Genomic DNA, 27,163 nt, shown 5'->3' on the forward strand with positions numbered 1-27,163 from the left:
AAGAAATTATATAACAGCCTGATATCCATTTGGAAATTCAAAGAAGTTACTGTAAAATGTTTCTTGGCAAACCGAAGTTCATCAATGAAACTTAGCAATTAGTTCAGCATGTAGGACAGTTAAATGAAAAACGGAGTAGGAATGCAGACTCTGCTCACCTCAAATTGAATAACAGAATTACAGAGACCAGGTTGCCCCTGTTTCCCTTTGGAAAATGATGCCATGGATGCTTCTGTCAAGTGTCTGCTGGTGCTGACACTGCAAACCCCCAGTGAAGAACATGGATGTTGCAGGGACAGATATTTAGTCTTGCTGTAAAAGTGTTTTTCTCCTTGAGCTGGCAAACACATACGCAAAAATAGACTGGAAAAAACTGAATTCTTGTGCCTGCCCAACCAATTTATTTGTCTGGGGCTTGAATTCCCTGAAGAGAGGAAATATGACGGATTCTGCAGGAAATAGCAGCTGTTCTTCCTCCTCCCTGGGGCATGGTGATCAGTAAACCCCCCTTACTTTTTATCAGTGTGATTGGCACCCAGTGTCTTGTTCTAATGGTCCAGCTGTTGAATGCTGTAATCCCTGTTGGCCTGATGGCACATGCTGTTGTTACTGCTGCATGCCCTTTATCTATATTCTTGATGCTGAGTTAATATTTTAATGTAGCTTGTGTGAGCAATTTCATTATAATTGCATGATTTTGGAGGGTTTTGTAGGGTGACCATAAAAAGGTGTTTTCAAGCCTCACCAAAGTTTCAACAGGGAAAATCTGTTTATCCCATAAATTATGAATATAGAAAGCCCTACAGACTTGTTGTTATGGATGGGTTTATTCACTTAGGAAACTTGAGAAGGGCTTTAGTACAGCCCTAATCTAAAGAAGAATTTATAAAATGTTTTGATTAGTTGGTATTTAAAAAAAAATTAAATAATTTTCTGTCAAAAGTCTCTTTGTTACGCATAGTGTTCTTCAGCTATTACATGTGAAATGAAATGAATTATTTGAAAAGATTAAGGCCTGTTGCAATACGCAAGACTCTGAACTTTGTAGTCAGGAAGCCATAGTGACTTGTTTTTCCAAGGCATTGCAGTACCTAATAAATGTAAAGACTGATGCAAAACATCTCTATTTTACTTACTGAGGCTGATTTATTCCCAAGACTTGGGATTTGAATCTGTTACATTCCAGCAGGCACTTGTGTGTTTACCAGTGCTTTTTCTGGGCTGGTCTGGGAGAACCTGATTCCTTGTTCCTGATTCATTGCAGTCCTGGTAGGGTTTGGGACTGCAGTTTCAGGAATAAAAACACAGATCTATATGGACTGAGAAGGAGAGTCCATCTGTAATATGAGTCAAAGCTTTGCAAGGCAAATTTTTTCTCCTCTTGTTCTTGGTCAAGGAGGAAGAGATAAATAAAACCTGTTAATTAATGGTTTGTGGCTGAAGCTGTAAGAGGAACATCAATGTTAGTTAAGATCTTGTCATTATGGGGAAGAAGAGCAATGCAGGTAAAGCTGTTACACAGTTCCCACCTTGTACACCTTTCCTGGTGTTACTGTTCCCTTGCTCCCATGCATCCTAAGGCTGGGGGTGTCACCCTCAGGAGGTGGTGTGTTGTCACCATCTGGAGTCTTCTCCCAGAAGAAATACGATATTGGTGGTTTCTTCCCAAGGATCCTGCTGGAAGCTGTCCTGAAGGGCCAAGAGGGGCAATGTAGGAGGGCATACACTATTTTAGTTTCTCTTTATTGCAAAGTTTGGTGTGAGGTTTTCTGGACACATGGTGGGAAGCTTCTGCTTTCATAGTCTGGTGCAAACTGATGGCTTGTGAAAATGGATAAGGCTATCTGTGGGTATGGTGTGTGATCACACATCCGTCATTATCAGGGGAAAATTCTTTGGGCAGCAACTATTATAACCAGACAAATTTAGATAAATGGAAATGGTGACTGAGTAATCATTAATACTGTGTTCTTGCATGAGTAAAAATGAATGTGGAAGAGTATTTAGTTGCTTAGTTTGCCTGTCAAGAGTGTTTTATTGGTTTAAGTTAGAATACCTGGGAGAATGGGAATATGGTACAGTGAAATGGTTTGGGAAAAGTGATGGGGCAATAAAACTAGCTGGTCTTTAAGTAAAAGAACCTATGACAATGCAGCCTACATTGCCTTACAGTGACCAAGCTCAGAGGTCAGGAGATGTTTTCCTCTTCTCTGTTCTTAAGACATTAAAGTAGAAACAGTTTAAATTTAGCATACCAGCTTTAAGAAAGGATTAAAAAAACCCACATCCTGTGAACAGTAAATATTGTTTAAAGAAATTGGAATTTTTGTTTGTTTTAAAAAGACCTGAAGTTCATACAGATTATTAGCCATATACAGAGTGTTTTTGCTTTCTCTTTATACTTTTTGGAACACCCGTTCTATACGTGCAGTGGTATCAAGATTGGATAGAAGCTAAAAATCTTTCTGCATCATTGCAGAAGGAATACAAGTCATTTAAGATCAATTTTCAAAGATGATATCTTGAATTTCTAAACTTCATATAGGGCAGACTGTAAATGTTTTAAACATGTAATGAATATGGATTTCGTTTTCTTAGCTCCCATTTCTTCATTGATTTTTGCACTTGACCAGTCATTTCTCTTTGTATATGTAAAATATATGGCTTACTGTTCAAAGGATCCCAAATCAAATTTGCTTTACTTACCTCAGAATATTCTGAATAAAGTTTATTATGGGAATCATAAGAAAGGAATAGACATTTATAATAGAATACTGTTTCCAAGTGGCTTCATTGAATTAAAGAATTCCTAGTGGAATTAAAACTCAATTAAGAGCAGTTATGTCAGTATCCCTAGTGGGAAAGCCAATTTTTCTTATTTCACAGAAGTACCAGTCTGATTTGTCTACAGCTGAGTGTTCCCCATCTGCTGCGGGTGTAGACAGGTTTCCTGTGCCTGGTGGATGGTTACACAAACTCTGCTCTGAACTCTGCAATTCTTTAAACCAGGGGAGAAGACCAAGAGCTGCGTTTCCTTCTGGAAAAGCCTGGATAGCCCTCGCCGTTTCTTAAGGAATTTCTTTCTTTAGCAGTTTGTTGTTTTCTTGTGGTGATATTGAATCTTCATGTACTGGTTAATGAACCAGCTGGGGCATGCTAATGAGCTGGTTCATATGGAAACAGCTTTCTCATATAAAAACAGCAAAACTAAAAGCCACTTGAAATCTGTGGTTCAGGATTATTAGCTAAGTGTTTTTATTGCTCCTTTCCCCACACTCCTCATTCTGCCTGTCCGCATTACTCTCAGGGGATTTGGAATAATTAGGTTACCAGATTTCAGTGTTTTGTCCATTGCCTGTCATAATCTGATCTTCAGAAGTATCCACAGCCTCCGTCATGACCTCCAAGGCACTGGAAATATCTCCTGTGAGAAGGGTTAGGAGCTAGTTCCAGCATTTCAGAACCCCATGGTATGATAATCATGACATTTCAGACATACTTCTGGTGTGTTGGATACAGACTGAGCAGGAAAACACTGATTGATTCCAAAATGCGAGAAAAGTGGGACAATTTGGATATAAATATCTCACAGCACATATTTATATGTCTGTCTGTGTGTACTTAAATATTTGACATCAGCTATGTACCTTATGCACATTCACACATATATCCTTTTCCTTTTATTAAATCATTTATGATTTTTCTTAATCAGATGTGTCTTAACATATGAAGGGGAAAGGGATATTTGTCTTGGCTCATCTCTTCTGCCATTCCTGAGCTGGAGCAGGTGTTGGAAGATTCCTTTGATAGCATCTCTTTCAGTCAGGACTTTGGGCTCATCCACTCCTTTGATTAAACACTGGGGCAGCAACATCTTCTGTCAATATTGTGTAAGTTGAGGGATTTCAGGTGCTATCTGATGAACCTAAATGTGACCTAAATTGAACTGAAAGCAGCTTGAGGCAGGAATTGCTTTTTATCTTCTTGAATCGTGTTTGAAGTTGTGATAGTTCTTTGAGGCGTATTTAAATTAATAACCACTGCATTATCTTGACAACACTGGTAGAGATAATGTGGGATTTCCATTATTCTGGCCTGATTTTCGATCATTTCCCAGTTATAGTGAGGATGATGAATGAACGTCGCCAAGAAATTATTTTTTAAAATATTAGTTTTGCCATGTGGTGGCACAGGGAACCAGAGATGATTACCAGGGCTGATGTTTAATTTAAAATTATCTAAAAATTTTTACTTGACCCCTTTATATCAAGGTGAACCCAAGGCAGGCTTAGTTTATGCAGGTATTTCAGGCAGTCATGACATCAGTTTGTTAGATTTATTGTGCAGGCTAAATGATCATTTTATATATTCAGTAGAACCACTCAGGAGTACAAAAGAGGACTCTTTGCAGTTGAATTTTCATGCAAATATCTTTATTTGTAGTGTAAAACAGTAGAACAGATAGGTGCTCTTGTGCAAATTACTAGCACTGTTTGTAAATATCTCTGCAATTGAAAGCAGCAGAAGTGCCAGATGTGTAATTACAATAGCACAGATATTCTACAGAAAGCTGTTCCTGTGAAACAGAAACAAGCTTAATGTGAAAATCTTTGCTTTTGAGAGCATGCATGCTATGCACATCATTAACCTGTTAATTAAATCTATTAAGGGCTGCATTTCTGAGGCCTTGTTAAATGATTACTTATGTGTAAGAACGTCTGTTTCTAAAGAGTCTTCAGTTGCAAAGTGTGGGCTAACGTTGTGATAGCAGATGCCTTTGTTTGGATGTGAAATACATGTACAACATATGTGCATCTGTAACTGCTATTTTACCATGTCACCATTCTTTTTTATAAAAAAAAAAATCAGGGTGTGAGATCTTTTATGGCAACAGTGACCAGATTTCCAGGTTCAAGATTGTTCATCTCTGCTCAGCAAACAGAAAACCTGAGTGCTGCCTGCCACATCTGGTAGTGGTTTTTGAAAGAAACGTGGGGCTGCGCTAGCAAAACCAGCCTCAGGATTAGGTATTATCAGCTGTTTAAACATCTCAGAGGAGGTGGTTTTATCTCTTGTGCTGAAGCTGTGAAAATGTAAGTAAAGATGTCCATCTGTTAGGATTTCAGTGATAGATGAAGGCCATTCAGAAATGCAAAACCACTATAAATTCAGGATAGTGTGAGCAAAATACCTGCCAAAGAGCTAGTGAAGATCTACCAGGGTGGTAAGGCTGACCCCTACATAACTTCAGTTATGATGTTTGATGTTTGAGCACTTCCATCTTTAACTTACTGGAACTGATGTTCTACTTTCAGCTTTCTTTATTTCAGAAGTGCTGAAATTGAAAAAAAGCATCCCAAACTTTTCCCCTTCCCCTAAACCTGTGGGTTAACACTTTGCAGGACTTGCAACGCTTGGGCTCCTGGTAAGGGCCTGACACAATTTATGGCCCAAATTATGACAGTCTCTTCTCTGTTTATCCTTAGAGCATTACTGGCTTTTGCTCCATGGAATCAGTCTCAGCTGGAAAAGGAAAAAAAAAACAAAATTAAAACTAGTAGAAAATTTCATGGCTTAATACAACCCCTTCATACAATCCTTGGATCTCAGTCTGGCCTGATGTTCAGATCTTAATCTGACCATATTTTGCTCTCACTTACCTGCATGTGCAGTCATTTGGAATGATGCCTGGCAAAGTCTGCCTCCAGATGGGATGGAGATTTTTCTTTCTTCACACACTCATCCAGATATGATGTGCTTACTTATATTTTGTAATTCTTGGCACAAGAGTCCCAAGATTTTTCTTATCTTAACACCTGCAAGCCTGAATGAGGTAATGCAGTCATGTTCCCTGAGTGCAAACTGAAGCATTTTAGTATTCTGTTCTGCTGTCAAGAAGCAGAATTTATGATGTGATGGGAGTTGTTTCAATTAGGAAATTATTGTCTTTGTTCTTGCTTTCCCATTACATTAGTTATTTTCCCCCCTTCTAATTGAACTTCTGTGAACTGGATTTAGCTTTATTTTTTGTTTTGGGTTTGTTTGTTTTGTTTTAGTATGTGCTATATGCCTGTCCTTCTCTGAAGGGAAAACCACTGGCATCTCAAAACCTTTCACCCTGCTATGCACTGGAAACTGGAGCTCTTTGTCCCTCTTAGATTGCTGAGCCACCCTCCTGTCAGCAGCCAGTCCTTCCAGTGTCTGTGGGACAATGAAATTGATTTACTGCTGGAGAACACTTATATTCCACATTTTGGCATAGCTTCTCATTTGGTTTATTTCTGCATAGCAATTTTCACACAACACAGCGAGTTGTGCTCTTCCAAAACACTTTTCCTCGAGAATATGGAGTGTCTAGAGTAAATGGAAATTTAATTATTAATAATTGAAAGGGGAAAATTAAATATGGACTGTAAATAAAGTGAAAATGCCCAGTAAAAGCAGTTTGTAGAGTCCTACAATAACCTCTGTCCAGTTTTTATAGAATTGATAATGCACATGTTTAAAAACAGTACTTTCACATGAATTAATTATGCTGTTGCCAGGGAATTGTTATTATGGGTGTTCTTCAACTTTGCAGAAATACTAATTAGCAGCAGTTGGGCTCCATGGGGCTCCTGCCCATTCTACAGCTCTTCTATAATGTTTATTAGGAATAATGAGTGGCCCATATGGTTGAGAAGGTATTTCCGTAGAAGTACATGATGTCTGTGATTTACCTTTTCTCTTCCAAGCACTGTGGGCAGCCCCACTTCTGTTCCAGAGCAAGAGGCTGCTCCAAATGGAGGTCCCACCTGGAGGATTTGCCCAGGAGGACACATCTGTAGGCACATCAGCTCTGCAGGAGGCTGAGGAACAGCTAAAGCAGCTCCTCTGTTTCACCCCAGCCAGACTTGGTAGCACCTCCATGTGCAGCTCTGGATTTTGCTTCCTTTACCATGGTGTATTGATCGCTGTGGTAGCTGAAAATGTATGTGGGCTTCTGGGCTGTGGTGGGTTATAAAATATGTAAGCTGGAAATAGGATGAAGCTGAGCAGAAAAATTATAGTTCTCCCTTAAAATGATGTCTGGAGGGGGATGCATGTATTTCTGTGATAATGTGCTTGTGAAGTAAATTTGGATACTTCAGAAAGGTTTTGCAGGTGTGCAGATTGCTGTATTATTTTACAACTTTTTTCTCTGAAACAGTTTTTAAAATTTTGCTGTTATTTCAATGAACAAACATAATTTAAGCTTCATGAAAGAGTAAGAAAATTAGAAACTGCAGTTGTCACAATTTGGAAGAGGGGTTGGGCTCTACCTTTGGTGTTTGCTGGGTAATGAATTATTACAGAACTAAAATAAGAATTCTCTGTGTGTCTTGGAGCTCGAATAAGCAGATGTTGAACTGCTGCCAGTGCCTCCCCTCAGCTGTCCCACCAAGGCCTTGTCTCAGAGTGGCGAACCTTTGACAGAAAGTTTCTTATTGTGGTTCCCTCAGGGGCCCTGAGTGCCAATCTTCACTGGCTTCATGGGGTCTTCCCATGTTACCTGGCCTAGTGGGAAGTGTCCAGGAAGGAAATTGGAATGAGATGATGTTTATGGCCCCTTCCAGCCCAAGCCATTCTGTGGTTTTATGATCTTGGTGGTGTTTGTGTGGTGGTTCCTTGTGCAGATGCTGATGAGGTGGACTCTCCAGAGCTGAGTGCATCCCAGCTGGGCTGTTAGCACAACATGGACATGGGGTGAAACCTAGGCTTTTCATGATTGAGAAATATCTGAGTGACTGCCTATGTGAAGGGCAGCAAGGGGAAGGCAGTGTGTGGGAAAAGCAGAAAAAATCTTTGTGTGAAACTTGCTGGTCTGAAAGCAGTGGTGCAAGGAGCTGTATCCAACTGGAGAGACTTCAGAATTGCCCCGTTCCTGGAGCCAAAGAAGAAATAACCCCATTCACAAATATCTCCTTCTTCCTTCTACTTCCCTGCAAATATCAGAGTGGACCTCCTCAGCTTCTTGTTTCATTGTGCCTGAAGGGATCTGAGATTTCCTGTGGACGGGAGAAAAGATTTAAGTATATCTGGGGGCTCAGAAGAAGGTGCTGCTGAATGGGGTGTCCAGCAACACCCACGATTTCCCCTTGGCCCCCACTGGTACCAGGGGTTTGCGTTACAGGAGGTGCTGTGTCACCTGTCTTGTGCCGATTCGGGTTTTGGTTTGTTTTTTGTTTGTTTCTTTTTCCACTGAGAGAGAAATAACAGTTCCTGTTGGGGATTACAAACCCCAGAGTCAGGATGGAGTGACTGAAGAAACATTTCTTTTGCTCTTAAGGTTACATTTACAAACACCTTACAAAGGCTATTATGTTTTAAAAAGAATTGGTTTCCATAGATGTTTGGAATTCCAAAAAGGCCAGAGTTTGATTATAGCTATTTATAATCCAGTACTGAGGTGGTTTTAATCTCATATGCAGGAAACAATTTAGAGCTGTAATCTGCTGGTAAGATCTATTTATTCCTTTTGTTTTTCAATACATAAGCTTATATACATTATGGTCTCATCTCCTAATATCCAGCGCTGTCAAGGCCAGAAATCTGTTCTCACAGACCCTCAAAATGTGTTGGATGAATATGACAGAAATGTTTTGCAATGTGTGGGGGTATTTTTTATTTTTCTATTTTTTAATTGAGAGTTGAAAGGAAAGAATATTTTTCCCTGGGCTGTCTCTGGGGTGTGGGCACATGATTGAGTAGCTCAGCTAATACTGTTTACATTAGTTCTTAATATTGGGAAGTCCTGCCTTCCAGTGCCAAGGGGTTAGTAAATCTCTGTATTTTCATAAACAGCAGTGTTCATTACATTCTGCTGCAGAATGTCTTTCTTGCTGAAGTGTGTCTTGCATGTTACAGCGTATGGATAATAAGGGAAAAACCTGAAATGTAAAATTGGAACAAACTGCTGCATGGCTTAAGTCACTAAATTTCACATTTATTCAGATCTGAAATAAGATGAATAACTAAGCTGCTGAATTGCTCATTTGTGTAGGTCATGAAAGTTTAAAAAAGTGCTGCAGGTATTTAAAATTAATCCCAGGAATCAGAGGAATTTTTTATGCCCTGTGTGACACACTGCAAATAGAACAATAGTCTTTTGTATAGAATTTTTCATACAGATGATAGCACAAAAGGATTTAATGAATTACTGTTAATAATAAATAGGAAAATAATTGAGACAGTTAAGACTAGGCAAGGAAAATAATCTGTATTTTGGCTGAGATGTGGCAGTAGATGCAGGGCAAGGAGACAGGAAGGCTCTTTTAGAAAGCAAGGGAATGGGCAGTTCAGCCAACTATAGCTATACTAACATTACTCTGTATTATCAAACACTGAAACATCCCAGATGTGTCCTAGACTCCAGAGATTTTAGCCTGTTTAGTCTGCAAGTAAAGATGAGGCTGTAGGATCCTTATCTAAATCTTTAGAATGACTTTTTCTTGGCATAATGTGCCAAGAACCACAATGCCTTCGCATCATGCCAAGAAAAAAAATATTGGTGAGGAACTGTGTTGTAGTTTATATGATCTGCAACAGCTTTGGCATATGAGAAATAAATATACGTCCAAATCTCATAAAACATGCATAATTTTCATAAAATTACATTAAAATTACATAAATCTCATAAAACCTTCTTGCATAACAACCAGTTACTCTAATGAAATGTATTCAGTGGAATTTATTTTTTTTCTCTTACTAATAGTGAAGATTAATTAGTTGCAGTGGCATTAGGAATAAGACTCGTGTTCTCTGAGTCAGTTGTTACCTGTTCTCAGAATTCTCGGGCTGAGTTGGAGCTTTGCCCTTCCCATAACCATGCTTTGGTGAAAGGATGACATTGAGAGGGGTTCTGGGACATTTCAAGCAGAAGTATTCAATTAAAGTGGATGCTGCAGAGATTTTGAGGAGTTACGTCACATCTGATGGAGTTACTCTTCAGTAAATGAAGTTGTACATCTTTGTTATGAGGGATAAGAATTAGGAGATTCTGTTCAAAAGCAAGTTGTTAAGGTCTTGAACAGTTGCTCCTAAATTTGATACTTAAACTGAAAGAGAAGGTAAAATGGCTAAAAAATAGGACTATTCCAATGGTCGTCTGTTAATTTTTTCAGTTCCTTCACTAGAGCATATCTATTATCTGATACAAATTACTAACACAATATTCTATTTTACTGATTGCTCATCCTCTGCTATGTTTGCAAATCAGAGCATAGAATCAGGGACAGAGTCATTGTGGGAGATGCTTATTATTGAATGAATTCTCCGATGGTGAAATGGTTTCAATTAAGCTAAAATGTCACAATAAACAGAGCATAATTATTCTAGCAATTCTTATGAAGCAATAACATACTTGCTAAGCAGCTCTTATTGGGATTCCTCTTCTGAGTTTGGCGTTCAGTGGTGTTTTATTTTGTCTGTAAAGTGTAATTATGGTCTGTGTAGCCTGCTTGCCTTATGTGTGTGTGACCGGTGTGTCAGAGAGCAGATGTCACTGCATCCTTTCAGACACAATTATGATGCAGTTGTAGGTAGGTCTTGCAGGCAGGAAAAACAAATCAGTGCACAGTGCATCAAATAAACTCCAGTTGCTTTGTTACTGCATGTTTTGAAAGGGGTTAGAGAAGCTGTATGGGGTGATAGAACAGCTCTTTCTGGCTGATAAAAGATGAGAATCAGAACAATGTGTAATTTTGCTTTAATAGATTGCCTTGACTTATTAATCCCTTTCATGTCTTTGCTTGTAGTGTTACAGATGCCCTGGAAGAAACAGAGGGATGTCTTTGTTCACAGCTGTTCATAAACAAAGACACCTCGACTGTCTGTTACGATTTTTGTGTGAGCCCAGCAAGTTCTGCTTCACTTCTCATTTTTAGAAATAGTGATTTGGTTAAACTTCTCTATGGCTTGGTTGACTAATGGATCTAATGGATTTATTCATGCTGCTGTATGTTTACTGGTACTTTGCAGATCTCAGTGGTACTTATTAGTGAGATACTTTTTTTTTGGCATCCTGCTGGAGAAAGCCTTGCTCTCAGTTAGATGCTCCTACATAGAGAAACCCAGGTTGAAAAGGACCACAGGAGGTCATGCGCTTGAACCTCATCACAGAGCAGGTTCAGCACTGAATGCACACCAGGTTTCTCAGGGTTTGTTTATTCAGATCTTGGAAACCTCCACGGAGGTATTGTTGGACTTTGGGGCAGCCTGTGCCCAGGGTTATCTCACAGCAGTGAGGTTTTTCCTTACACCCAGTTTGGAGCCTCCGCGTTTCCGTGTACATCCACAGTCTGTTTCTCCCATCTGTGTCCTGCTGTGATGAGATCAAACATCCATCTAGTATCTGATTAGGTTACAATACATAGGAGACAGACTATCAATCCTTTATCTTCATATTATTGTACTTTCTATAGACAGATCACTGTGAAATTAATTTCCTTTTATTTAGTCTTCTTTAATTACCAGTGGCCTTTCAATTCTAGATGGGGAGTTGTAAAGCATGTTTCTGAAGTTCAGGCTTCTGATGCCTCAATTCCAGTGGGGTTATAACACAGTTAATATTATAATTCACATTGTGCTGAGATGTTTCTGTTAATTGACTCAGATATATTTTGAGAAAAGTGTAAATTTAATATGAGCCAACTAAAAATAATTAAATTAAAATTACAAAGTGGACTATTGACTAGGAAGTATTTACAACTTTCTCATTTAAGCTACTGAACAGGGTATTTAACTAAGCAGTGAAATATTGTGGATAAGTTTACTGCCACATCCTGAGGAGATTGTCAGGAAGTGAAAGAAATCTATAGTAATGAGTTTTGCATCTGATTTTTGATTATATTTTTTATGCTTCTTTTTCTGGTTTGCCAAGAGCAGGCTCTGTTTTTATGTTTGCCAGGGAATAATTGCAAATTGTAATGTGTCTAATGACAGTGTAATTACTTACAAGTTCACGCTTGTTTTGTTTTTTGGGTCTTTTTGTTTGTTTTTTTTTTGGTAATTTTTCATTCTAAATTCACATCTGACTTTAAATGGTGGCCAATTCTTGCTTCTGGCATCAGCAGAGTGTCTCTGTTAATGTGCAGAGTGGTCATTCTGCTGCTCATGAGTAGAGCAGTTTAGGAGCAGCACCCAGGAGTGTATAAAATGTACTAAAGAGATGAGTTCTGTGCAGAAGGGAAAGAGCAGTGGTGAGGTTGATGAGTGGTTTCCTCTGCTGCAACTGCTTGGCATTCCTCCATGGTGGGGGGTTTAATGCTACTTTTAATGCAATTCACTGGCTTAAGAAATGGAAAATCCTTGATTTGCCTAATGTGTTTCAACTGTTCAATGCTAAAGAGAAATAATTTTTGGTTTTAGGTTTTTCTTTAAATAAAACTGGTGAAAATGAAACTTCTCCTGTTGGAAACTTCCACATCTCAAAAAACTAAGCTGCCTTTGCTGAAGTGCTGCACAAAAATAAATAAGTTCATGATACAGTTATGTTGTGATGCTTAATCATTGTTACTTTTCACTATTAAATAAGAAGCCACCCAGGACTTGAGGTCTGAATTTTGACTATTATATTTTAGATGACAGTATTTACATAATCTGATGTCTGGTTTCAAATCTTGGTGCCATTAGAAAATAATATTCTGTTAGATCAAGGTGAAGTACCAAGGATGAATGTTTAAGTTGTCAATGGACGTCTTCCCTGTAACTGAACTTCAAAAGCATATTGAAAGATTAATTCTTTTTTTTTTTTTTTACTTAGTTTTTAAGCACACTGGATTCTGTTAAAAGCCTGTCATTAGTGTAGGACAGCTTGTAGAACACACTAGAGTTTTATGCTGCCTTTTCCCATTCAAGGTATCTGTCATGACTGAGTCCTTACCTTGGGCTGATGTCTTTCGGTGTGAAACAGAGGCATAAAAAGGACAAATATTTTTTGCACATAGCCTGAGGGATTCAGCAAAAGCTGGAGCTGTCTAAACCTCGAGGACTCTGCAGTGCCCTCTCGCCCCAGCCTGTCCACCACTGCAGAAGGTGCCTGACTGAGGGCAGAGCTGCAGCCCTGGCCTGGAGGATGGGGCAGGAGGAACATGGCATCTATTGGAAAAGAAGTTTAGTTATATCCAGTTCCTGTCTGCTTTCCCTCCTTTTACAAAAATAAAAAAATCAGGATTATTTTCTTATGTATTTATTTATTTGTCTATTTTTTATTTATTTATTTTACTTATTTATTTTCATTTTTCATTACACAATGTCAAGCCCCTGTCCCTGAAAGATCAACTCCTCTATTCACAGAGAAAGAACAAAGGGATTGCCAATGAAACCACCATTGCCTGAACAAAACACCTGGGATTAAAATTGTTATGAGACTGATTTTGGATTTTGTGTGTGTTTGGTTTTGTAGTATGAACATGTAATTGATTCTGGTAGTTTTAAAATCAATTAAAAAAAACCTAATAAATTGACTGCAGTAGCATTGCTTAATATAAATCGACTTATTTGTTGCAAGTTCATTTTCTGCCATGAAAAAATAGAAAAGGTAGCCCAGTTGCAGTGTATTTTCAGGCAAGAATTATATATGCAATGTTTGTAGTGAACAAAATGGCTCTTTTATGAGGTATTGGAAAGTTTTTAAACTTAGGAATGAGATAACACCCCCTTGAGATGATCATCAAAATCCCTTTAATAGTTAAGATTCGGCCTGAGTGCTTTTCTCTACCTTTGCTCCTCAGTTTGCCAGCAATTTTGTACTTTATAGCCCTCAATATTTTATTGATTTGGTGGATTTTTATTTTCACAGACAAATCGTTCTATTTAGCTTTGTCTGATTGCTTTCACTTGCAAATCCTCAAGTAAGATTCATACAATTACATATGTATGTTCACGTGCTCCAGAACTGAAAATGACATTGCTGGGTTTTATTTTGGTTTAATTTCTTTGCCACCTCTCATAGTACCACATGCTGCAAGTGGAAACGATTTCCTCAGTGTACTTTGAGGGTGATTATTTTCATGTATTTATCCTCATTGTTTTATCCTTTGGATGATGATTCTGCTGCTTCCCAGTGCAGTTTATTCTGTTGACTAATTGCTCTATTAAGACTGTTTTCCTCTTATCTAACTTGACTTCCTTTTCCTATTAGATGATTGTTTTTATGATCATTTTTATATTAATTTGTACAAATGAAATTAAATATTCATTTGGGATGAATTTTACTGCTGCAGAAATTAAAGGCTTGCCTTTAATTTGTAGCACTCTGAGGCATTTTCTTTTTTCCCCAAATTTCTCCAAGTGATTCAGTGATGTGAGTACACTGGGAGAAGCAACTCGCAGCCTTTAGGAAGCATTTAACCAATTTTAGGGACCAGCTGGAAGTTATTTGCTTTTTCATACATGCAGGATATGGCTTATATTTTATATATGATTTATATATTTTAACATGGGCAGATAGGGATGGGAGAAGGGGGAAGATATTTAAATTAAAAGAGGCAAGATTTAGGTGAGATGTTAGGAAGAAATTCTTTAATTCAGAGGGTGAGGAGGCCCTGGCACAGGGTGCCCAGAGAAGCTGTGGCTGCCCCTGGATCCCTGCAAGTGTGCAAGGCCAGGTTGGACGGGGCTTAGAGCAACCTGGGAACAGCGGAAGGTGTCCCTGTTCAGGGATGGAATGAGAAGAGCTTTATGGTCCCTTCCAGCCAAGCCGTTGTGACTTTATGTTTTGCGATTGTCCGATGTTGTGTGGGGTCAGGCCGGATCCCTGCACGGCGCTTCTCACCAGCCCCTCTCTTGCAGGTCACTGGGGCCGCTGCGTCGGGGACTGCGGCTCGGGGGGCCTTCGCAGCCGGGCCGTCTGGTGCACCCACGCCGAGGGCTGGACCACGTTCCACGCCAACTGCGACCAGCAGGACAAACCCGAGAGCCAGCGGAGGTGCTTTAAAGTCTGCGACTGGCACCTGGAGCTGTTCGAGTGGGAGGTTTCGGGATGGGACAGGTGCGGGCTCGTCTCGGCTGCGGGCGCTGAGGCGGGAGCCGAGGTTTGTGTCACCGCACAGCACGGGCTGCAGCGCCGCAGCGTCCGCTGCCTGCAGAAGCTGAACGGGACGGCGGTGTCCAGCGAGATCTGTGAGTATTTCAGCCCGCAGCCGCCCGCTGAGCAGGCCTGCCTGGTGCCCTGCCCGCGGGACTGCGTCGTGTCCCAGTTCTCCGGCTGGTCCCCGTGCGGCGCGGCCTGCGCGGGCAGGCTGCAGCACCGGGCGCGGGCCGTCATCGCTCCTCCGCTCTACGGCGGTGCCCCGTGCCCCAACCTGACGGAATCCAGAGCCTGCGAGGCTCCCGCCTGTCCCCTCGGCGAGGAGGAGCACGCCTACAGCCTCCGCGTGGGCCCGTGGGGCGAATGCCGGCTGCCCCATCCTAAAGACGTGCAGCTGGCCGAGAGGACTATGCTGGATTTGGGCTCGGACTCTGGAGAGCGAAGCACATCTGGACTTGCCGGCACTCATCCCCACCGCCATGCCGGGGAGGTGGAGATTGGCTACCAGACCAGGCAGGTCAGGTGTGTAAGGAGCGATGGAAAACACGCCGCGCTGAGGTAAGGGTGATTCCTGCTCCTGTCAGCCCCACTGCAGTTCTGTGATGGAGCGCTGGCTCTGCCTGGCAGCACCACATGTGACAGTGAATGAGTCCCGTTCTTGAATTGTAAATGGAATTTTCTATGGGTTTTTTCAATGAACCTTTTTTTTTTAAATTTAATTCCTTTCTAGCATATCTTGAAGAGTTTGAATTCTTCTACGATTTGCGACTGTTTAAATTAATTTAATGCTTTTTATAATTCTCTTCCGGGTCTTTTGTTGTTGTTGTTGTTTTGAGGAGATGGAATTATATATCACTTTGTGCTGTTGCTGGGCCTTGGCTGTGGGAGAGAGTGGTTTCATTCTCAGTCATGTACTGCATATATTTGGTATAAGAGGCTAAGATCGCGTCAGCTTAAACTCCTTCATTCTTACAGATCAATACAGGATAAAATAAGTCTGAAAAATTTGGACTTGTGAATATGCTAGAAGGTATATTTTGGAAAGAAATCAGTGAGTAAACCTGGGATTGTCATCCTTATTGAGGAGCCTTCCTGTCTGGTATAACTCTTGGGTGCTGGTTCAGGGCAGGTGACTGGCACGCCTGCCTTTGGTAGTTGATTTCTGAACTTATCTAATGTTTTATCTAATGATTTCTCTTTGTCTGTATAGGTTGCATTCCTGTAATTTCCTGAATGTTGAGGTTACGGTAATGTGCAGCAAATAATTGAAAGATATATTCTTTCTATTTCTCACATTTAAATTTAAGCTGAGCTCTGCTGTTTGACTTCAGGTTGGATTTGGGTAGGTGCCAGTAGCTACAGATGACTGATAAATTGATTAACTTCTGAGAAAGTCAGAATTTCTGGAGATTTTACTGTGTTCAGTTTTTCAAGGAAGTTAGAAGTTCTTGAAAAATCCTGCTCTTGAATTTTGCAGAAATCAATCTGTTTCTCAGTAATCCATAGCTCCTGGTGCCTCTACAAACTCAAATGGCAGAGAGAAGGGGTTATTTTACATCCAGTTCTCTACCCCTGTTAATTTCTGCAGTGTTTTTGCACACACACTGAGGTGAAAATACGAATTCTAACCTTTTTTCTTACCTACTTCTATTACACCCATAGGCAAACATGGAGTATTTTTTTATCAGTTGGAAGAAAGTCAGGCTTTGTGAAATGTTCCAGCAGTTTCTAACATCTTGACTTTATTACTTATCTCTTAATATATGCTGATTCTAAATATACAGATGTTATGCTCATGTAGCTGCTTGACTTTAATGGAGTCACTTGTGATTTATTCCACAGTGTGACCAGCAGTAGGTTTATCTGTTAACATTTGTTAGCTTTCTCCTGCCTCTTGTGTCTCACTCCTTATCAGAGGCTCTGGGCGGGGGATCCTGATTTTGTTGAAATTTCACTTGCTCTGCCCTCACACACTCACTGCTGTATTTGCTCTAAGAATGGAAATGGAAACTTTCTATAAATGTTTCCTGTGTTACACACAGAATTTCTGGATGACAGTGCAGAGTGCTGAGAGCTTTAGTTTTGGTGACTATCCCTGATCGAGCTGTCTTCTTTCTTGTTCCTTTTTGGTTTTTTTGCTGATCTAACCCCCTTTTTGGGAGTGTACAGCTCCATTAGCCACCTCCTGGCAGTCTTTTTCTGCTGAGCTTGTCTCAGATTTACTGCAGAGCTGGGCCTGACCCATCCTTTGCTCTTACTCTAAATGCAAGAGCAAAGCCCATTGATTGAGTAGAGGAGAAAAGGTCATGTCATGTTACAGCATCCAGACACTCACATACTTTTCCTTTCTCCTTTTGGACCTAAAATTCAAAGCTAAAAATCCAGCCCAAAATCCAGTCCGTGTTTAGTTCCGGGGCTGGAGTGTCACAGATATCAAGTACTCCTGACAATGACTCCCTTTAAGCATCCCCTGCTAGTGTCCTCCTCGTTTTGTTGTGCAGCAGATTTGCTGCCATTCTTCTGAAGAGCGGGCCCAATCTTACAGATGCTGCTTTACAACGCCGAGGGTATTTTGGCTACCGATAAAGAAGAGTAAATGCATTTGCATAACCCCGTAGTGGGGACTGGCAGGCAGCCAGGTGTCTGCTGTAAACCAGGAAAGAAGTGCCTTATTTGTGCTCCTGCATTTTCCTGGCCAACATTTCCTATTTTTACTAACACTGCTAAGCAAGCACCCATTGTAAATTAAACTTTTGGAAAACTCGGGCAAGGAACAGGAATATCCCAAGATGTGCTTTAGCAGTGGGCTCTGAGCTGCTGGTCTGCCGGGCTCTGCCTTCCAGCACTGCCCAGTTCTTTCAGGTGACAGGAGTGGTCAGCTAACCACCACCAAGGACCACCAGAGGAGAGGGGCCACATCCTCATCCTGCCTCCTAATTTATAATGAGAAGATACCTAATTTATTACCAAGGTTGTTTAATTTACTGGTGTCTGACTGCAGGGCCATAAGTAACTCTCTCTTATTTGGAGAGGAGCATAAGCCTGCGGAAGACTGGATGTGCTGTGTCAGGGAAACACAGATGGGGATATTTTTGATAAAATATCTTTTCAGTCTGGAGGTTCCACATTTCTCAAAAGGGAAGGAAAAGGAACAAAGGAAGAGGAAAGGGAGGGACAGACCTTTTTGAAAACACCTGAAATGACAATTGAACAGCCAAACATCAGTAGGCTTCGAGACAGGTCCACTTTTGTTCAGAAACTGTTTTGGTGTAGAAATGTTATATTCATGAAAATAAAAGGAATTACATCAAAATAGAATGATGCTATGGATCTGATTTGAACCTTTTAAAGACTTTGTTTAAAAAGTTGGATTTTTTTTCATACTATTTCAGATAGAATTCAGGTTTCATTTTAGTTCAGAAAAATGTTTCAGTTTTGCCTTAAGCCTTACATCCAATAACAGATTCAAACATAAGCACTTCCATGCATTAAAAAAAAATATCTCTGAAAAAGATGCAAGAAATGAATGCAAAAGAAATTCTGCTCTTTTTGTTTTCCTGTCTCATCACAGTTGTAAAAATCTACAGAATGGGACAAAGGCACTTGATTTCCTTGCTTTTTTTTTTTTTTTCTTTTAAATAAAAGGTTGTTTAGGTTAGACATAAAATTGCAGTTTAGTAAAATAAATGTGCATAGTTAGACATTGAAATTCTAAATAAATTTAACCTGATTTTCTAACCTCATGTGTGCTCAACTAAGCATACTGACAAGGTAAAGTCAGGAACAAACAGTTATAAGGCCTTTTTTATTATTATTATTATTATTTGGATTAGGAGACTTTTATGTACATATTTCTTAAACTCTTCATTCTGAGTGTAAAATGACAACAGTGATATAATAGAGTCAGATTTAGGTTTCTGTTTACTTTGTAAGTGAAAATTCAGGTCAAACTCAGTCAAGGGACAACCCATCTGTCAAGGCGGAGGTGGAGTAGCATTCAACTCCTTTATTTGCCTCTGTAATTTAAATTTCCATTATCCATTTCCTAGTGGATTGTGCTTAACCACTTTGCTGTTGTACATTTTTAGGAAAAAAAATATTTGCAGTTTCAGTGTTGACATTCTTCTGTTCTCTGGATGAATACAAAATTCTGCAGTCCTGAGGTGAAAATGCTGTGCTGTAAAATGCTATTTGATGGTTGTGATTCTGGGAGAGGACTTCTGTGTTCACATTTCTCCTGGCAGATGTAGGAATCAAGCCTCACTGCTCAGGCTTGAAAGCAAATCCCTGAGATGTTAGAGAAGAAGGATATTTTATTTTCTAATGTTCTTTTCAAAAGTTTTGTCTTTCATTTCTTTTGCTTTTATTTAAAAGCACATGAAACAAAGGAGCAGTGATGGCTTTTTTGATTTGCATGAGTCACATTTTAATGGTCAGGGATTGGAATAGGCTTCTCAGGGATGGTTCAAAATGTGTGTGGATGTGGCACCTGGGGATATGGTTTAGTGGTGGACCTGGCAGTGCCAGGTTGACAGTTGCACTCGATGATCTTAAGAGATCTCTTCTAACCTTAATGATTCCATGGTTTGATGATTTTAGAAGTGGTGTCCAATAATAACTGTTTTTTCTCCTCTTTCCAGACTGTGCTGGGAGGCAGCTGCCTCTGTAGGCCCAAGATCTCAGAGTCTGCCAATGTAGTGCTAATGGAAGCCAGCACTTATTTTTAATTAAAACAGAGGATCTGGTGCATTAAGTTCTGGAAACAGCAAAACTTTGACATCTTTACTAATGTTTGTTTGGATTATAGGTCTCCCAGATCCCTTTCCCTTAGGTTAGTTGGATGGCAGGCAAATAAATATTCCCTGTCTTCACCACCCTGGTGCGGAAGGGGCTGATGTTTCTTCTGCCAAAGAAACCTCTGCTGCACAGATTGAATATATGGTATCTGAAAGAGCCCTGGCAGCACTTGAAAACCCTAAAAATACATTAGGAATTCTCAGAAGTGTGCCTATTAACACTGATTGTCAATTTCTAAGGGAAATAAATGTTTTGATGCTGTTGGAAACATGGCAAGACTCTGTCCATTTTGAGACCTTAATATTACTGGCCAAGTGCAAAGAGCAGGTAGTGTGTATTCCAGCAGCCTGTAGGTCTTTGATTACAGAACAGGAGACGCTGCTAAAGAAGAGAAAAAACAGAAATGGGTTGTTAGCTCAATTCAGGATTATCTTGCTCTGCAGCACGTGGGTTTGAACATAAGTTCCCTGGTCAGGCATGACACTTCCCGGGAGACTTCCTGAGCCTGGCTGTGGAGGTGGTACCCTGTCCTCCTGGTGCTGCCTCTGGGCCAGCAGCATGGCCATGGTGACAGCTTCTTAGTGTACCTAATTACTTTGCAGATGATCCTTTCAGTGTGAAAGGTTTAACAATAACCGCCTGTCTCATCCTGTATTCTGAGGAAATGCATTCACCTGTGGTCCTGGAACAGTTGGGAAGGGAAGGCAGAGGTGACTCCTGTGCAGTGCCCAGCCTGATTTACTGGTGCATGGCTCCTGGATGGTGTTGCTGCTTTTTCCAGCTGATGAACCTGTTCCCTCTCATTCCCACGTGGTGGATGTGATGGCTCTGTGACTGCAGGGCGTGAGCACAGCTAGAGCTGTTGGGAAATGCCATTTTTGGTGTGTTGCTTTTTGCCCAGAGCAGAAGGTGGTGTGGTTCAGCTCGGGGTGCACAATTCCTGTATCTCATGGGTGTGTGTGTGGCTGGAGATGGATGGTACTGCTCAGTGGGCAGCAGCCTAAAGTGACACAGCCACAGGGAGCTGTACAGGTACCCAGGGCTGCTTTCCCTCCTCCTTTGCTGTTCTTCTTCAGGACTCTGCGAGTGTGAAAGAGACATGAGTGGGTTTCCTATGGTTTAGTGTTTTGTGTTTCTTTAATAAGTGGTTTATTGCTGTTCAGCACTCGAGAGGCTCAGAGGGCACTGTGCCACTTGAGCGAGCTGGGCTCCGTGCTGCTGCTGGCTGCTCACTAATGGATCCATCCTACGCCACAGGCACCGCAGCGTGGGCTGGGAAACAATTCTTGTGGTTTTACACTGTCAATCCAAGCATGTAACACAGAAAAAAGCATCAGTTGTGTACTCTACTGCATCACACTTACCAGGTCAACCCCCAAGCACAAGATCTAACCTGAGACATTAATATGTCCAAAGTCAGTTTAAAAACAGGGCTGATGTAGTACCTCCTGTCCCCAGATCCTCTTTTCTGTGCCTGCTGGTTTGGACACAGCCACAGCAGCACAAATCCGTGTCTGGTTTGCAGCCTCAGATCAGTGAGTGTCTCGCAGGTCTGGGCTTTATCTGTATCAGATTGTCCTAAGTACATCTGCAACATGAAAGGCTGTGTCTGAATTTCATGCAAAAGAGTGTTTTTACATTTGTCTTTGTGTTGCTCGGTGTCACAATTAATTTGACTTGGAGGCTCTGAGTGAGTAGGTACAAGTTAATTAATTTTCTTTCTGTTCAGCAGTTGCTTGTAATTCTCCCTCAAAAGCCTACTTGAACAGGATGGAAATTGCCAGTTCCATGTCTCATTCACCTTGAGGTCAACAAAGTTAGCATTTTGCCTTTTATAGCAGGAGCAGTGGGGAGGATTTTCAGGGAAAGAAACAGCTATTCAGCCTCTGGCAAGGGCTTTTGCCAGTGCAAGGTGATTTCTGGGCAGGGATGGCTTTTTCAGCCAGTGTTGGTGCAGGTTTGGAGAATCCATTATGGGAGGTGTTGTCTGGCTAAGAACTGGGACTGGAAAAGATCATTTGAACCAAGACTCCAATCCAGATTTTTAAAGGCTACATTTTATTTGGTGTTTCAGTAAAGATCGGGCAGGACTAAAATCTCTTTTGCAGTGGTACAACCCCAAAAGTGGATTTTTCTATTCACACTGTATCTGAATGGGGAGTTTTGATCACTTTAAAAAGTAAGATCAGTTACCCCTCCCCTCCCCCCTGCAATTCTTGGATGGACTTGAGTTTTCTGATACCATCAGTTAGGGCAGTGTCTTATGTGCTATTGTTTTATCTACTCAAAATGAGGAATTATTCTTCCTTCTTAATGTTTTGACATGGGTGGCTGCCCTGTTGAAAAAATATTACAAAGGAAGTAAAGTGACCATTCACGTGACTGCCCCTAACCTAATGTTCAAAAAAACTACTCAAATCCCTGGGTTAGTAAGTACATATATAATGATTATTACTTTCCAGAACCTTTTGATAGAGCTGATATTTTATATCAGAGACAGCTTTGTAATCAGTTCCATTTGACTTGTAATAGAGAAATGAAATGTTTTTCAATTGTAAGCAAGTATAATTTCATTTTGAGGGGGCTATATCACAGGCTGTTTGTACTTGTTAAAGTTGTTTAAGTAAACCTCAGTAAAGTCATCCTTGCAGCATCTGTGAGATTACTGAGTTTTATTTTGGGTGAAGAGATTGACACTAAAAGTTGTTACCATTTTCTTTGGTTTACTTTGAAGTTCAAATAGAAGCCACTAAATGCTCTGTTTTGCTGGTGGTTGAGGGTCTAGTCACACTTGATGTGTTTCAATGGGAATGTTCCTGTTGACCTGTGTGAAAAGGGGACCAGTTTCTGGACTGGAGAAGGGAGTGAATGCCCTTTATCTTCTCTGCTCCCCCCATGAGGCTTCCCAGCAATCCTGACATGATTGTCCCAGTCTGTTTTCTTTAGAGGGGGAGATAGGTTGGCCAAACTGTGCTGTAAGGAATAGCAGGAAAGGTAATGGCTGCTTCCCTGGGAGCAGCTCTGGATTTCACACCTTTTAAGTGTACCTGTGCTTGCTCCTTACAGTTGGCAAAAGCTTGACCAAAAGCAGCTGAAGGCTGGAGAAGAAAGATTAGAATTCACACTGAGTTCATCAGGTGTGGTCTTAATTTCAGAGGCCAGTTTGCATTGTCCATATAACACTGTGCAGGAGTCAGAAGATGTTGTAGCTTTGGGACTTTTCAAAATGTTATTCTGGGATTTAGTATCTTGATACCAAATCTCATCCATTGGTAGCCCTTAGAATTCGGTTTCACATTGTATTTGGCCTAGGGTGGTGTCTTGATATGTTTCAGAATGAATGAGATCGTGTCCTGATGTCAGGTGGAATAATTGAGTCCCAAAGTCCAACCCTAGTTGCAGCATTCCTGGGTCTCTGGTTGTTTGTCAGGTTGGAAAACCCTTTGACCTTGTTTGGCAGCACATGTTTGATAACAGCCTCATGGAACTGAGACCTTTCTTATTAGAGTGGGATTAATTACTGTTTAAAAGAGCAGAGTTGCTCAGCAGGATGGATGGATGGATGGATGAATGAATGGATGACATCTAGTCCTGCGTGTGGGATGCTAGAATGGCTACCAGTGCCAGTATTTCTCTTGGGCTTGGCTTTTGTTTTCCATATAGGACAAACTGTGAAATTCTAGCTACACAGGAGCAAATATAATGCCTTGTGCATCTGTTTTAACTTGATATAAATGAGATACATTATTTTAAAAAGTACTCAGCTTGCAAGTTTGCACCCAGAGCTCATTGGAAATATGCCCTGTATTAGAACTTCTCTTAATTCCGTTGCACTGATGTTGATGTACATCTTCTGATTGAATGACCATGGATTTCTTCTTGGGGAATTTGGATTGAAAAAGAAATTCATTAAGCAAGACCTCCTCAGCTGTTGTACTGTGTTCTTACCACAGCCTCTGCCTGCAAGACCCTGTCCCCGTGACCTCCAGGTCCTGTGTCATCCCCAAGGACTGCACCACGTCCGAGTGGTCCCCATGGAGCCCCTGCTCGCGCAGCTGCGGCTGGGGCAGCCTCGCCCCGGGGCTCCGGAGCCGGAGCCGCAGCGTGCGGAGCGTGCCCGTGGGCACCGGGAAGCCGTGCCCGGAGCTGGAGCAGAGGGAAGCGTGCAGCGGAGGAGGGAAGGCACCGCTGCAGCCCTGCCCCAGGTATGGCCAGAGCTTCTCTCCCAGGTTGTGGAAGTGAAGAAACCCCTGCAGATCCTCCCTGCTGGGTTTGTGCATGGAGAGGGTTGCATGCGGTGCTTACTCTGTGCCTGAGAAATCATCGACTTGGTCATTGTTAGTTGTGATTAGTGGTATTATTTATTGTCAGTAATACTCTTTTAATTGGTGCTATTTTAATTATTACTGTTACAATAACTACGGTTATGTGTAGAAATAAATTTGAATTACACCCATTACAGTTTGCATTTTCATATTTTAAAAACTGTGAGCAGTTGCTCTTGTTCTCTCATAGGGCTTTTGTACTGATGGCTGTTTCAGAGAATTTTATCAGCTGTGTAGAAACTGGTGAGGTCTCCACAGCTGAGCTTTTATTAGCTTTAAAATTGTAATTTTTGCATGAGATTTAATGATTCCTCTTCATCTCCCCATAAAAAAATCCCAGTCTTGCTTGAGGAAGATAGGAACTTCTTGGAGGTAATATCTTGGATTTTACTCAGCTTCCCTCTGTGTGCTTCTTGAAATGGGAAAATTTGCAGTCCCTGAGAGCTTGCTTGGTTTGTGGCATGAAGGAGAGGATCTCACCTTTCTGGTCTGCAAGCCCATGCCATTATGCTTGGCCAGGCTAAGCTCCTAAGAGGAACTTGATAGTGTGCTTTGCAAAGAAAATAAAATATTGCTTGATTCTTCGTGTGACATGTTCTGAGATTGACTGTAAAATGCTTTGGGATTGATAGAATTTTATATGCATGCAGAAAAATCTCCCTCTCTGTGAATGAGTGTGTTTAATAGGAGCGCTCAAGTCATGAGTTTCTGGGGCTTTTGCCAGATACTGCCAAAACCTTCTATAAAGCCCTTTGCAAGATACATTTCTTAGGAAGGCATCACCTGTAAAAGTGTCTCTGTATCACTGGGCTCATTCAAAATCAAATGCTGATCATTTTTATGCACCCTGCCAGCAGAAGAGAGGAAGTATAAAAAAAGTATTCTGTTTCTTGATTACATCCTACGGAAAGGCTCTTACAGAGTGATTTTTGCTCCTGCCCAAGTGCACATCAATTTCAAAGACAATAGATTAACACATTGTCTTGCTGATTTTGTACAGGAGCGTGGGTGCAGGTGACACCTGATTGGGGGAGACTGGCTGGAAGTTAATCAGGGAGTGAACAGACGTGTCTCTGTCCCTGGTTTCTCACTTCCCCTTTTTGACATTGCACTGTATTGAAGGGCAAACGGTTCTGTAGAGCCAGGAGAGCCCAAAAGGTGAGAACCTGCAAACCACTGATAATTTTTGTAGGTACCTCTCTCTCTGTAGAAGAAAATCTGTTGTTCTTTCAGTGTATTTCTGCTGTGCCCAGGTTTTCTTGAGGCTGTGAACTCTTGAAACCTTCCTCATCCCATTTTGCCTCCCTACCTTGAGGCAACGCCTCCGGGGCAATGTCTGCATGAGTGAGGATGAACTCTGATGTGCTAGCTCAGAAAAATAACATTAAACTTACAGGTTAATAGAGCCACTTAGCTGAAAATATTAAAAAGTACAACTCTGGTATTTAGTTAATTGTTATTTCTAGGGATGTAATATCTCAAAATGCAGGTGGTAGGCTATGACCTTCTCACACTGTGCAGAAGAATTTTACAGCAGTGCCTGGTTACTAGACTTTGATTGATTCACTCAGTATAAAGAAACAAGCCAGAATGAAAATCCATAATATTGCAGTACGTGCTGTGTGTCTACTGGATGTAAGGCTGCGGGGACCAGGATTTTGTATTAATGAACAGAAATAAAATATGTATGTTATTTAGGTTTCAGCAGCTGGTAAAGGTTGCTATTGGTTGATGTTTCAGTTTGCAGCCTGGTGATTTGGTGTTGGTCCTTGGGAATTGGTGACTGAACTACTGGAGTAGCTTTCCAGACATAGAGAGATGTAGTGTTAATCCCTGTGAAATAATACAGGAAACCTTAGATATTCCTATTCTCCTGATTTGACCACATTCTATTTGTAGGGTAAAACCTAGAAAGATTATAGCTTTTCCCCCCCACTTATATATATGCCACTTTATCTGTGGTCTGCTGAGGCTTACCAAACAGTGATCTTTTCTTTCTTCCCCTTAAAAGGAGATGATGAATTTAAGGAGCTTCACTAGCAGAAGTAAAAGCTTACAACATCCTTCATTTATCTGGTCTCAACACAAACCACTCCTTTTTTTCTGTTTGCCTAATCAGATTAGATTTTAAATCCTTTAAGGTGAGACTCCTGTTTACTTTCCCAGTTCCTAGAAATCTCTTTTTTTTTAGGTAGATTTGGAAACAAGAAGTCAAGTCTTTCCTTCAGCTTTATTTTAGGGCAAGAATTTTCCAAAGCATGCTTCAGCCACAGCAAAGAAAATGGGCTAGGACATAGACCAGAACAAGTTGCTGAGCAGAAGGAATGGGATTAGGAAAAAAATAATATTGTATTTAGAAGACTATTAGGAAGAAATTCTTCATCGCGAGGGTGGTAAGTTGCTGGCATAGCTTGCCCAACAAAGTTGTGGCTTCTCCAGCCCTGGAAGTGTCCAAGGCCAGGCTGGATGGGGCTTGGAGCATCTTGGGATGGTGGAAGGTGTCTGTGCCCTTGGCAGGGGGTTGGAATGAGATGATCTTCAAGGTCTCTTCCAGCCCAAATCAATCTGGGATTTTGTGATTTTCTAGAGGCTGTTTTTTAATGCAGAGGCAGAGAGCACCTCATGACTGAATGAAGGTACATAGTGTGAGCTTCATCCACTGACATAAAAAAGCAGCAGCTAAAGAGGTAGCACTTGCAGAGTTGTACTCCACAGAGAGAGGTGGGTGAAGTTATATTCCAGTCTCCTAAAAGGATCCAGAGATGACAAAAATACTTTAAGCCTCAGAACTGCTCAGTTAAATATAAACTCTATGCCCGTGGCAAAGCTCCGAGTTAAAGGTCCCATCACAGGTAGATGACATAGGTGTAAATTCGCTGTTAAATGGGAAGGGCTTTTAATTTTATGGCTGAAGTTTACAATAGCATCTATAATCAATAGTCTAAATGCAAGAAGATAAAACATTTTAACTGCATGTAAGACTCCAGAGCTT

The 27,163-nt window shown here is 40.9% G+C and overlaps 1 protein-coding gene across 1 annotated transcript in view; it reads left to right on the forward strand.

Annotated features, from left to right (window-relative positions):
• THSD7B (thrombospondin type 1 domain containing 7B) overlaps window positions 1-27,163 on the forward strand; it is a 297,251-nt gene that overhangs the window by 90,632 nt on the left and 179,456 nt on the right. The window contains exons 4-5 of the mRNA XM_015635401.2: window positions 14,812-15,607; window positions 23,800-24,051. Coding sequence (XP_015490887.1) covers window positions 14,812-15,607; window positions 23,800-24,051 — 1,048 coding nt within the window. The remainder of the gene's footprint in view (window positions 1-14,811; window positions 15,608-23,799; window positions 24,052-27,163) is intronic.

This window comes from Parus major, chromosome 7, assembly GCF_001522545.3.
Source record: "Parus major isolate Abel chromosome 7, Parus_major1.1, whole genome shotgun sequence".
NCBI classification, from domain to species: Eukaryota; Metazoa; Chordata; class Aves; order Passeriformes; family Paridae; genus Parus; species Parus major.